Genomic DNA, 14,280 nt, shown 5'->3' on the forward strand with positions numbered 1-14,280 from the left:
CTGACACAAAGAAAGTTCTGGTTATGATGAGGCCATGTTCTAAGCCATTTGTCAGGAGCAGGGTATCATTGCTGTTGCAGATTATTCCTCCTCAGAAGTTTATTGTCCTTTTGGTTCAAAGGTTATCAAGAAGGATTAGTTTGCTGCCTGTTCAGTCTCAGGCTAGGGGCAGTTCGGGGTTGCTGAGCATTCCTCTTTAGATTCCTCTGTAGCATCCAAGTTGGGGGCATACGTGCTGAAGACACTGGTTCTGGGCAAGAATTAGCCAAATGGTCATGAAGCAGTTGTTTATCCACTAAGGGGAATCTCTAAGATGGCCATCTGGTCCATTTTTAATGGTGAAGCCAGCCAGTTGAGGTAACACTCTTCATTGGTTTACCTTTTCAGAAGAATGTGTAACTGCCACCTTGTTTGTTGAGCTGGTCTTCCCCTGCCTGCCAGATCTCCTTTTTTTTTTTAAGGACATAAGTGTCAACACCAAAACATCTAACCTCCCAGGCAATGATAGTCGACCATTCCAATCTGTCGCAGTTGGGGCTATCCATAAGCGTCCTGATGTTCTAAATTCTGAACTTGATTTTGAGGGATGAAAGATGACTGTGTGAATTAAGAACATAACAAAGAACAAAAGAAAATTACAGCACAGGAACAGGCACTTTGGCCCTCCAAGCCTGCGCCAATTACTTCAATGTTGGGTGGCCATTGTAAACCAGCTCACACACAGGGTTGGCCTTATATTGTGGCAAGTATGTCTAAGACGATTGAAGACCGTCTCTGCTGTGTGAGCCTAAGATACACACACATACATTCCTCAATATGAACCAAATAACATTGCCCCAAAAGCAACTAAATAAATTAGAAATAAAATTTAAATGTAACAGGAAGGGGAAGTCTCATGTTAGTTTGCAGTGAACTGAGATAATAATCAGTATTGACAGTTCTGGCTAGACTAATTATTGTGAGAAAGATTCCTCTTCAGTCTTTGAATCTGCAGTCAGCTTCCTGCAAGTGAGTATGGAAGTCAGCCAGAAGAATCTACTTTTCATTGAGCCATTGCAACACAGCAGGAAGCTTTTGGGCCACGTATGTCTTGTGGGGGTAGGCTGAGCCAGAAAACACAGAACGGCCTACAGCCTGGAGTTTTCTAGCATGCAGGAAACAGTATGATTCTTAGGGTGGCCTGAGTGTGGGGCTGCTCTCCTTGCTCAAGTAGACCTGAAGCCAGGGCCTGATTCACCCACACTGTTCCAACCATTTGAAACTGCAGCAAGGACCCCACACAGAGTCCAAAAATCCCTACAGTGTGGAAAAAGGCCATTCAGCCCATTGAGTCCACACCAACCCTCTGAAGAGCATCTGACCCAGACCCACCCTCCTACCCTATCCTATCTTAATAACCCTGTATTTCCCATGGACAATTAACCTAGTCTACACATCTTTGGATGATGGGAGGAAATCAGAGCACCCAGAGGAAACCCACACAGACATTGGAAGAATGTGCAAACCCCTACACAGACCTGAGGGCGGAATTGAATCCGTGGCCCTGCCACTGTGAGGCAGCAGTGCTAACCACTGAGCCACTGTGCTGTTCATGGGCACTGGGCCCATGTATTCATTTTGTTTCAAAGCTGGATGCATCACCCACAAGCTTTACAGTATATTAAACAGATCTTTCACAGGTTATTAATCCCTAATACAGGGAGCAAGAAATCAGCCAGCTGCGTGTGGAGTATATTTAGCCATAAGAGTTTGGAGAACTGAATAGACTTCACAAGAAGGGGTAAAGTCATGTACAACTATAGGCCAAACCACTGAAGTTAAACTTTATATACTCTATATACTCATATACTTTACTCTCCCAGATCACATTTAACCTCCTCCTCCACCTCCTTTAAGTTCCTCCTTCAAATCCACCTCCATATCCACAACTTTTAGACTTGACTATTCCTCGGGACTGAATTGAGCTGTTGAAGTATATTATGATAATGAACCTTTCGGGTATGTTATGATAAGCTATGGCATTACTTTATTCTTTCACAGCAGACATTTTATTTTCCCTGAACATGTAGGGTACAGCTCGATGATCTCTGAAAATTACACTCCGATTTTGAAAAGACAGGCTGATGAATAACTTCACAAAGTGACTGCTGTTATGTGAGAGTTCCTTCAAGCCCGAAATGCTTTAGTATGTAAGGGTTTTAACTAGAAGAGACTTCTTGAGTAAACAATTTAATGTTTATTGCGTCAGTGCTATTTACAAATGACATGAATGTAACCTTTATAATGACAGAGACTGGTGGAATATACTAGTCCCAGGTATGTTTCCTATAACGTCCCTTTTTACTCTGATCAAGGCTCTTTGATATAACCACAGTGTGTGGTGCTTACTCCACTCAATGAAGTTTTAACCCTTCCACATACAACAATGGAAACTAATGAATTTAAATTGCTATCTATTAACTTCAAAAATGGCTGCTAATTAAGCATTCTTGGAAGTATGGCAGATAATATCTGCATTTCAAGTGAACAGTTTGACTTTTTCCCCTAATCCTAGTTGCATTATATCCATTAAATGTTACATTATTGCATCAAGTTAGGCAAGAATGATTACATCAGAAGTCACATGACACCAGGTTATAGTCCAACAGGTTTATTTGAAATCACAAGCTTTCACCAAGTGATGGAGTAGCACTCCAAAAACTTGTGGTTTCAAATAAACTTGTTGGACTATAACCTGGTGTCGTGTGACTTCTGACTTTGTCCAGTCTAACACCAGCACCTCCACATCAGGAATGATTGCAATCAAGGGTTTTTTTTTTTGCTGTCCCTTGTGGATTAAGCAAAATCTGATTATATTTAATCTTAGTAAGTACCGTGAGTTTGATCTCTGAATTACTGGCATTTATTCACATGAGCATGCTCCCATGCAAGCTTTTGCAAAGATCCAATGGTCAGAAATGGGAAAGCTGCAACACGTCTCATGATTTCATCGTGAATCAATTCACTTCCAAACTCTGACTTTGTAAATGCTTTTACTTCCTATCATTTGTGAGAATTTCTGATTGGGAATTACACTGAATCTGATTGCCCTCTGAGCTTCAGCAATGCAAGGCCAGAGATTATAGGCCGGGAAATCCAGAGAAATAAATTCAAGATAAAGTGATTTAAATCCCTAAGCACTTGCTCAAAATCATTTGAAGTATTAAGTTGGTTTTAAAATCGAACATTTTTTTTTATTTCTGATTTTACAGCCTGATGGATCTAGCACGAGAAATGATTCGCGAGTCTCTACCAATCAAATGCTTGGAAGCTGTGATTTTAGGGATGTATCCTTTCCTTCACAGAAACATTGAAAAATAAGTTAGAAAATCTGTTCTGAAGAACAATCACATTGGACTCCAAGCATTAACTCTGTTTCCATAGATACTGCCAGACCTGCTGAGTTTCTGCACTCTTGCTGTTTTTAGTTAAGATCTCCCACATCCACATAATTTTGCATTTATTTGATTTTATTTATTATTATTGTCCCATGTACTGAGATAGTGTTTTGCGTACTAACCAGATGAATCATACCTTACATAAGTACATCAGGGTTCTAGAATAGCAGATAGTGTTGCAACTACAGTAAAGGTGAAGAAAAAGATCAGTTCTAATATATGAAGGGTCCGTGTGTAAGTCTGATAACAGCAGGGAAGAAGCTGTTCTTAAACCTGTTAGTATGTATTTTCAAAGTTTTGTTTCTTCTGCCCGAAGGAAGATAGTGAAAGAGTGTACAACTAGGGTGGGAGGGGTCTTTGATTATGTTGCTGATTTCCTGAGGCAGTGGGAAGTATAGACTGGATGGAAGACTGGTTTTCATAATGGACTGGGCTGCGGTCGCAACTCTGTAATTTCTTAGTCTTGGGCAGAGCAGTTGCCACAGTGTGATGCTTTCTATGGTGCATCTATAAAAGTTGGTAAGAGTCATGTGGACTTGCTGCATTTCTTTAGCTTTCTGAGCAAGTAGAGACGTTGATGTGCTTTCTTGATGGTAGTGTTGATGTGGATGGACCAGGGCAGAGTGTTGGTGATATTTACTCTGAGGAACTTGACACTGTCAGCCATCTCCATTTCAGCCCCATTGATACCCACAGGAGCAAGTCCTCCACTCTGCTTCCTGAAGTCAATGACCAGTTCCTTCATTTTGCTGACTTTGAGGGAGAAATTGTTGCCTTTACACAATGCCACTAAGCTGTCTAACTCTTTCCTGGATTCTGTCTCGTCATTGCTTGACATCCATCTCACTATGGTGGTGTCATCAGCAAATTTGTAAATGGAGTTAGAACTGAATTTGGCCACACAGTCATGAGCGTATAAGGAGCATTGTAATGGGCTGAGTATGCAGCCTTGCAGGGCACTAGTGTTGAGGATTATTGTGGAGGAGGTGTTGTCACCTATTCTTATTGATTGTAGCCTATGGGTCAGGATGTCAAGGATCCATTTGTAGAGCAGGGGGGTAGAGTCCTAGGTCTTGTAGTTTGGAAATGAGTTTAGTTGAAATTATGGTTTTGAAGGTGGAGCTAAAGTCAATAAATAGGAGTCTGATATGGGTGTCCTTGTTATCCAGGTATTACAGGGACAAGTGTAGGACTAGGAAGATGATATCTGCTGTGGACCTATTGTGACGGTATTTATGCATAAAATTCAAATTTATTGTCACAAGGACTGCACGAGGACCCCAAATGGCTTGATGCAATTCTAGGCACATTTCTATTCACAACAAATAGTGCAAAGGTAAGGAAGTGAGTTCCGGGCATCCACCGTACTCTTTGGATATAAAAACAGCGATGACATTGAAGATCCTCTGAGGTGAGCTGGGGTTAGTTTAGTTTTAATTTGTTATAAAGCTGCAAAGTTTGGACATGTTTTTGGAGATTTTATTGTTTGATCTTAAGCCTCCAATTACATCCTGCTTTGTACAGATTCAATCATTTGAATTGCTTGGTGTACTCGTTTTACATTGGCTTGTCATTGTAGACTGCCAGTACAGCACCCACCCAAGGCCTAATGCCATTGCTATACCCCAGCCCACAGGTGAGTGACAATGAGAGGTAACCTCAGGGGAGGGCCCTTTATCACAGCGTCAGATCCTTTATTTCAGGCACAGAGTGCCTTTAAGTGAAAACCGTCATCTGGGAGAGCACAAGCAACTCTGCACAAGTTTATTTATTGTGCTCCCCAGAAGGCAAATACCCTGTTCACTGCTGGTTAATACCAGCAGAAGGATAAGGCTTTTTGAGTGATATTATTTGTTCACTTAAGGGCTTCAGTTAGAGTAGGAAGATTATGCATGAACTTTCCCATCAGAGAATCCCTACAGTGCGGAAAGGAGAGGATCCACACCCAACACCCTCCGATCTTATTAAATGGCCCTCTGTTGCCAAACGCATCATAGGGGAGCGCATAAAATTCTGCCATCAATATCCTAAAATCCTGGTGAAGGCATGGTCCTGTGATTTTCCTTAATTTTTATGATCAGTTACCTCACCAACAATATGCCTGGAGTAGAGAGGTTTCCCATTAGCTTCAAAACTGAATTCTCAGGGAATTACTTCCGCCACATAGTGCTTGGAATCCACTATGCAGGACGCTTTGGAACACTGGGCATGAGTCGACGTGAGGACTTGATGTTCAAACCCCCAGTGTGCAGGACTTTAATTGATCTCATCTCAGAGTTCGAGAGTTCCTACAGAAAATGCTGGCATACGCTGAAGAAAGTCAAGATTGGACAGTATGTGTCCCATGACCCCCACAGTGTGGAACAGATTGAGTGGAAGCATTCAGTCCTTGACATAGAAAAGCTAAGTCGCGAGGAACTGCGCAAGGAGCTGGAGAGGCATACTCGGGACATGCGACTAAAGGTAAGGAACTGGCTGAGAATCCCCGTCAGATGCTGCCCACTCTAAATATTGTGATTATTGGCAAGAGTGTCTTCTTTAACCAATCCTGGAATTATGGCCATGTTATGGCTTGGAAGCCAAATAACAGACTCCTTAGGTTATTGGAGATTGTAGGGAAGGGGAGTGGACTTCCAGCCTCCAAGTAGTGAGGGGAAAGTATACAACTCTGGCGAAGCTGATTATGTTAACAGCAAAAAGAATAAAGGTCTAAAAGCCTACACCGTTCTTTTAACGGTGTTTATTGATCCAGTTTCAGAGTTCAAGACATTTTGCTCTTCATAGTCATGCTTAGTTGATACAAACAGAGAAGCCTATTGTCGAATACTATCTCTAATCCCCTCATTGATGCCAAGACCTCAGATTTGGGAAGAGAGAGGTGAACCTGAGAGAGGAGATGCATGATTAAAAAAAAAATGGATATCATGTAATTACTGCCAGGCTTTACAATAGTGGGAAGTTCCATTTTAAGCCTGGAAAGTCAAGAAGTCAATTCTGTGATAATGACATACCTCATTTCTTCCCTCCTCAACTCCCCCTGTCCCACCCATTTGTCTCAGGTTATGAAGGGAACAGCCGCACCATCATCCCCCACCCGTGACAGGAAGAAGGATTCATCATCACCCCATCGCAGTCAGTCAAGCCCACATCGCAGGAATGGCCACAGTGAGAGACGGTAAGAGTCCTCCATTGTCTAGCTGCAGCAGAACAAGCCTAGCCAATTAATTCCTGAATTAAGCACAATTTGATTTGATTTATTATTGTCAAAGTGACAAGTATTGTTTTGCATGCTAACCAGACAAATCATACCTTACATATGTACATCAGGGTAATGGAGAATATAATGTTACAGCTATAGAGAAGGTGCAGAGAGACATCAGTACTAATATGAGATTTCCATTCATAAGTCTGATAACTGCAGGGAAGAAGCAGTTCTTAAATCTGTTGTATGTGTTTTCAGACGTTTGTATTTTCTGCCAACCCAACCTTCAAATCTACATGATTAAACCTGTTGCTGAAGTGTTTCTCCTCTTCATCCTAAAACAGGAATCAAAAGCCAGTCTGCTTTCCAAAAATAGTTGACTTCTGTCTTTTAGTTCATACACTGGTTTGTTTTTATCCTTTCTAATCCACCCTGATTACTGGAGAAGCCTTTTCTTTATAAAAACACTTAAGGAATTCCTAAACACAGTTGTACTGAAAGTGGTTGTTTACATTCAAAGTCATAGAAATGTACAGCACAGAAACAGACCCTTCCATCCAACTCATTCATTCTGACCAGATATCCAAAGTAAATCTAGTCCCATTTGCCAGCATTTGGTCTATATCCCTCTAAACCCTTCCTATTCATATACCCATCTAGATCCTTTTAAATGTTGTAATTGTACCAGTCTCCACCACTTGCTCTTACAGCTCATTCCATACACACATCACCCTCTGTGTGAAAAGGTTGCCCCTTAGGTCCCTTTTAAATCTTACCCCTCTCACCTAAAACCAATGTCCGCTAGTTCTGGACTCCCCTACCCTGGGGAAACCTTGTCTATTTACCCTATCCATACGCCTTGTGATTTTGCCTTTCCCTATAATTCAAACCCTCCAACTCTGGCAACATCTTTGTAAATCTTTTCTGAACCCTTTCAAGTTTCACAACATCTTTCTACTAGGAGGGAAACCAGAATTGCACACAACATTCCAACAGTGGCCTAACCAATGTCCTGTCCAGCCACAACAGAAACATTCCCCAGCTCGAACAGTCGGAGAGGAGCAAGCATTTAGTCAGAGCGCATCCTGCCATGCATGGCTGATCTAAATTAACTCTATTTCCCTAGTAATTAGATTCATAGAGATGTACAGCACAGAAACAGACCCTCTGGTCCAACTCATCTATGCCAACCAGATATCCCAACCCAATCTAGTCCTGCCTGGCAACACCCAGCCCATATCCCTCCAAACCCTTCCGATTCATCCAGATGCCTTTTAAATGTTGCAATTGCACCAGCCTCCACCACAACCTCTGGCAGCTCATTACATACACATACCTCCCTCTGCGTGAAAAAGTTCCTCCTTAGGTCTCTTTTATATCTTTCCCCTCTCACCTTAAACCTATGTGCTCTAGTTCTGGACTCTCTCACCTCAAAGGAAAGACTTTGTCAATTTATCCTATCCACGCTCCTCATGATTTTAAGGTCATCCCTCAGCCTCTGATGCTCCAGGGAAAACAGCCCTAGTCCATTCAACCTCTCCCTATAACTCAAATCCTCCAACACTGGCAACATCCTTGTAAATCTTTTCTGAACCCTTTCAAGTTTCACCCTGGAAAAAAAGACTCCCAACTATCCATTCTGTCCATGCCTGTCATCATTTTGTAAACTTCTAGCAGATTGTGCCCAAGTCTTTGACATTCAAGTGAGAGCAAATTAAGTTTGTCCAATCTGTCCTTGTAGCTAACACTCTCCAACCCAGACAACATCCTAATAAACCTTTCCTGTACTCTTTCCAAAGCCTCCACATCCTTTGACTGGCCTTAGTCTCGAACTCCTCTTTGGTCATTTCACTTGCTGACCTATTGCTATGGTTCCCAACCCCTGCCACAAGAGTTTATACCCTTGAGAGACACTAGCAAACTACCCTGTTTTTTGTCATTTATATAAATGACTTGGATGTGAACATAGGAGGTATAATTAGTAAGTTTGCAGATGATACCAAACTTGGAGGTATAATGTACAGCAAAGAAGGTTACCTTAGAGTACAACAGGATCTTGATCAGATGGGCCAAGGAGTGGCAGCTGGAGTTTAATTTAGATAAATGTGAGGCACTGCATCTTAGTAAGGCAAATCAGGGCAGGACTTATACACGTAATGGTAAGGTCCTAGGGAGTGTTGCTGAACAAAGAGACCTTGGAGTGCAGGTTCATAGCTCCTTGAAAGTGGAGTCACAGGTAGATAGGATAGTGAAGAAGGCGTTTGGTATGCTTTCCTTTATTGGTCAGAGTATTGAGTACAGGAGTTGGGAGGTCATGTCGCAGCTGTACAGGACATTGGTTAGGCCACTGTTGGAATATTGTGTGCAATTCTGGTCTCCCTACTATAGGAAGGATGTTGTGAAACTTGAAAGGGTTCAGAAAAGATTTACAAGGATGTTGCCAGGGTTGGAGGGTTTGAGCTATAAAGGAGAAGCTGAATTGGCTGGGGCTATTTTCCCTGGAGCGCAGTGGCTGAGGGGTGACCATATAGAGGTTTATAAAATCATGAGGGCCATGGATAGGGTAAATAGACAAAGGCTTTTCCCTGCGTTGGGGGAGTCCAGAACTAGAGGGGCATAGGTTTAGGGTGAGAGGGGAAAAGTTTAAAAGGGACCTAAGGGGCAACTTTTTCATGCAAAGGGTGGTGCGTGTATGGAACAAGCTACCAGAGGAAGTGATGGAGGCTGGTACAATTACAACATTTAAAAGGCATCTGGATGGGTACATAAATAGCAAGGGTTTAGAGGGATATGGGCCAAGTGCTAGCAAATGGGACCAGATTAATTTAGGATATCTGGTCTGCATGGACAAGTTGGACTGAAGGGTCTGTTTCTGTGATGTACATCATTATGACTCTATGACTCTTAGCAGTCTCCTTGAGAGCTGTTTTTATTTCAGTAACAGTATTTCGTTTCTCCTGAGCCATTGGCGCTCTTATTGAATGTTTCATGATGTTTTCCTTATTTTCCAGATCTTCGGGAGAGAAAAAAACAACAGAGCAAAAAAACCTCAATGATGTGGGATACCAGATCCGTGTGTGAACATTCCGCAGTGCAGTCCAAATGTGACCATTGCGTTGTACAGTTTGCAGAGATCTTTATCGAGTCCGTAGAAGGACTATCTGTGCACTGAACTGAACTCCGAATCAGAATGAAGGATGCCATAGAGTATTTGGAAGTAGTGGCCAGCAGTATTAAACCAATTGTGACTTTTTACATTTTTTCTTATATATTTTCTCTAATATGTTTGATAATCTTTCAACTGAAATGAGTTAACAGCTCATTAGAACACTTTAGATTGTGCTGACAGCTGAAAGGTAACACATTTAATAATACATTATCCCAATCCTTTTTGTGGTGGTTGAGAACCCTATTTGGACAGTCTGAGACATGTAGAATTTTTCAATCAGTGTACGGTTTTCAAAAGGTTTGGGGTGTAAACAAAATACTGAGCCATACAGACAAGGCAAAACCTAGACTTTATGCGTAGTCTGTACTGATCTTGACCAGGGATCAAATGGTTTCACTTCAATTGCTCACCTCCCAGAGTAGAAGAATCGACCAAGATTCCTATGCTGCTCACTGTCTGGTGATCCTGATGTATTACATTGGGTGAGGTCAGGGTTGGACTTTGTCCTTTTGCAATCAAAAAGCTTCCCAATATTCAGTGCAGGAGAATTAATGTGAAGATGGCCACTGCAGCAAGGTATCAAAGAGTGACCAGTGGCTATGGAAATCATATCTCAGCAAAACCTGAGCCTAAGTGCTCCCCATACAACACCTCACCAAAGCATCAAAATTAAAGTCAAAACCCAAATGCACCTCCATCACCCTCCCCACTCAGAAATTCAAAAACCTTTGGAGTTTAGTCACAAACGGAGAGGCTGTTGATATTTTCTTTCCCATCACAAGGATCCAATTACATTGACCTCATTTAATGAGAAGCAACTGACTTTATTAATCTGCCTAGCTTGTACTTCAGAGTTTTATAGTGCATTCCCCTCAGCAAAATGTCACAGCTTGACATATCTCCTCTTAAGAACTAGTGAGTTGGGAGTGCATTTTGAATTATGTGACCAGGTCCAAAATACATCAATGACTTTGTTTGTTTCCTTCCATTTCATAAGAGAACCTTTTTCTTACCTCAAGAGAGCAGAGTATTCTGAAGTGATATTCTCTTATACAATAAAAGGAAAAATTATTCATTGACCCTCCCCCACTTCTCCCTGTGTATAAGTATATGGTTGCCATTTACTTCTGATATGGAGGTGCTAGTGTTGGACTGGGTTGGACAAGGTCAAAAATCACACGACACCAGGTTATAGTCCACCTGAGAAAGGAGCACACTTTGAAAGCTAGTGTTTTCAAATAAACCCGTTGGACTATAGCCTGATACCGTATGATTTTTGACTGAAGTAAATGTTTCCATGCTGCAGGCTCCCTGACTCTGTTTGGTGCTGAGGTTTGTTGCTCAGTCAGGTTTGCATCTACTGATAATGTTGGACAGATAAAGATTGTTTTGCTCCTGCCCAGTTTTCTGTGTTTCCATGACCTGCAGGATTTACATTCACTAAGCATATTAAAATCTAGAGTAAAGGCAACCATGTGACCGATGATTGATTGTTTTTAAAACTGATCTGGCCTTTTAGGGAAGGAAATCTGCCAGCCTTAACTGGTCTGGCCACATGTGACTCCAGATCCCCAACAATGTGGTTGACTCAATACTGCCCTATGGGCAATAAACACTGGCCTAGCCAGCAATGCTGATATCCCATGAAGGAATAAAAGAAAAGCACTTCTAAATTTTATCTGTTCCCTTTACAACTCAGTAATTCAATTTTATTTATAAGTTTTCTGTTTTATTAATGATTCAGAAACTGTCTTGACCATTTTAGTTTTATTAAACATGGTTTTGTTTAGTTTGAATATTGACATTATCTCTTTCCTTTCTGTTTTTTTTCTTTATCATCTTTTGTACTGAACTGAATTATAAACTGCGATTGAAAAGATTATTTTCATAATTGGTAAATGTTAGGCTCACTGATCCCATCACTATTTTTTAAACTCTTTGAACCCATATTCTTGCAATTTTCCCTCCAGAAACACACCTAATTGTCCCTTAACTCTGTTCCTGTTTTTTGGGAGTACTAGACAGGACACAAAGTGCTGTACCCTCAAAACCTCAGTTGTACCCTCAGTTTGACATTCTCCAAATGTCTGTCTGACTTTCTCCTCCAGAGAATCCATTGAGTGGTAAATAGCTTACGTGATGCAACATGTGAGAACACTCTGCTCTGTCTATGTAGTAAATTATTATGGGCATTCTGATATCTCACCCCTTTTAATCACCTTAGCCACTACTTGTAATGAATATTGTCAATTGTCAGGTTGTGTTGTGACATTACTAACTGGACATTAATTAGCATAGCACATTTAAATTGAGAATGTTATTGAAGTTTTAATTTACTGTGATCTTAATATATTTAAAATTATAGATCTGATTTCAATTTATTTTTTGAAAGGCCAACTTTCACATTGAAAAGTGAAGCTAGAGAAAGAATCCATGAAAATCTCCAGGAGTACAGAAAACAAAACCGTAAGATGTGAAGACAGAGCTTTGAGTGAGTCGTCATATGCTGTTTCCGCTCAAAGCTTAATGGGAGGAATTTAATGCCTCCCCACAGAAGCTTCATGGTGGGCTATCATTTAATCAGCAACGAGGGTAGTGGATGGGGACCCTACTGTCCCTTCCATCTTACCTTCACTTCAATGAAGCCCATAGCCTCAACTTCTGTGGATAGCTAACTTGCCCTGCAGCAGATTGAAGCCCTTAGGCAGTCAATGAATGCACTTTCAGCCCCTACAGCCTGCTCAGCAAGATCATTGCTGGTGGCTTCAACTCCACATTCCCTCCAATCCTTGATCGTTTTTAAATCGCTTGCCAGTCACAAAACAATCTACCTCTAATTTAAAAATACTTAATAAATCTGACTCCACCAGTCTCCAGAGAGTTCCAAAACCTCTCAATCTTCTAAGATAAATATTAATGTAATCTTAATTTATGTCTTAAATGGGAAACCCTTATTTTTAAATTGTGTGCCCTAGTTCTAGTCTCACCCAATGGAGGAAACAACCTTCTGGTATCCTCCCTGTTGAGTCTCCTCAGGATCTTTTTTGTGTCAATGAGGTCCCCTCTCGTGCTTCAAAACTCCCAATGGATATAGGCCCAACCAGCCCAACCTTTCCTCATAAAATCCCCCCATCAGTCAAGTCAACCTTCTCTGAACGTCTAACGCATTTATATCCTCCCTTAAATAAGGAGACCAAAACCTCTATACAGTCCACTGAGGTGCCTCATCCTGTCAGCACCCCTGACATTAACAGAACAGCAGACAGGGCCTCACCATGTGATGACCACGATGAGCAAGCCCATGCAGCGTCACTTGTTGGCCCCCGTAGGAGTATTCTTATACAAAGGCACTCGATTTCTGATCAAGGAAACAAGAAGAAGAGAGGGCACTGAGAGTCTTTCTGCCAATACCTCACCTGTCTATCAGTTGTGGACTGGGATCCAGTGACAATAGCTTGCCTCCAAGTGGCAGTTTCCATCACTTCACTGGTAGCACGGCTGACCAATAGGGGCTTCCAGCCTCTCTTTTGCCAGGAACTCTTGTGGGGTAGAATCTCTGTGCTCAGGGGGTCCTTGATCACTTGGACAGCCAGCTGCTGTCCAGGAAGTGAATAGCTTTCAGAGGGGAGTGAACCTGTGGAACTCTTTCCACAGAGGACTGTTGAGGCTGGGTCATTAAGAATATTCATGGCTGAGAGAGACAGATTTTTAATCAGTAAGGGAATCCAGGATTGTGGGGAAAAGGTAGGAAAGTGGGGGTGAGGATTATAAAATAAACCATGATCTTATTATACTTGTTTCTGCTCCTACCGACTTTTCAGTCGTATGTGCCTGAGAGATACTTAATGCAGAGGGTTTTCCTGATGAGAAACAGTGTGCTACTCCTGCTCACTCTTCAGACATTGGGCAAACCCCCAGCACCTCTGTTAAATCCCACCTGGTGACTCAAATGAAAACATTTAAATTTACACAAGCACAAGCTAGAATCTCCTCCAGAGCTTTGCATTAGAAAATAGAGAACTGAATACTAACTGATCTCAGATGCTGAATTTAATTATGTTGCAAAGGAAGCGTGAAGTGTTCTGTGAGAAGTAGACTGCATGGGTATAGTAAAAAAATGTATTTCTCAATTTAATGTGATAAACAGAGGGATGCATTTTTGGTTAAAATCTGTGGAACTTGAATTGAATTCAACATGTACTTCAATTCTGCCCTCTTTCTGATGTGTAAAAGGTCCCAATGGCATTCGTGGGTCTCCTTGCTCAAGATCTTGCGGTAACGAGACCCCAACACAGTGCTACTACATTTGCTGAAGTACCTCATCAAGCTGTAACAATTGATGTAGCAAGTGAGTGGAGCATTGTGATGTGGAGGGACATTGAGAGTTGGTGAAGTATGTTTGTTGAGGACAATGTAGAGGGAGCTTTGCTCATGTACCTGTCCTGAGAGTGCTTAATAGAGACAGTACAGAG

General features: G+C 41.6%; 1 protein-coding gene across 2 annotated transcripts in view; it reads left to right on the forward strand.

Annotated features, from left to right (window-relative positions):
- Positions 1–11,604, forward strand: part of vash1 (vasohibin 1) — a 49,802-nt gene extending 38,198 nt beyond the window's left edge. Inside the window, exons 4-7 of one of the 2 annotated variants that reach the window (XM_072567977.1) lie at positions 3,252–3,326; positions 5,519–5,900; positions 6,497–6,612; positions 9,651–11,604. In XM_072567977.1, the coding sequence (XP_072424078.1) occupies positions 3,252–3,326; positions 5,519–5,900; positions 6,497–6,612; positions 9,651–9,720 (643 nt within the window). In that variant the 3' untranslated portion in view covers positions 9,721–11,604. The remainder of the gene's footprint in view (positions 1–3,251; positions 3,327–5,518; positions 5,901–6,496; positions 6,613–9,650) is intronic. The other variant, XM_072567978.1, reaches the window with a different exon arrangement.
- Positions 11,605–14,280: the final 2,676 nt, after the last annotated feature.

The sequence above is a fragment of the Chiloscyllium punctatum genome, chromosome 4, assembly GCF_047496795.1.
Source record: "Chiloscyllium punctatum isolate Juve2018m chromosome 4, sChiPun1.3, whole genome shotgun sequence".
Taxonomy (NCBI): domain Eukaryota; kingdom Metazoa; phylum Chordata; class Chondrichthyes; order Orectolobiformes; family Hemiscylliidae; genus Chiloscyllium; species Chiloscyllium punctatum.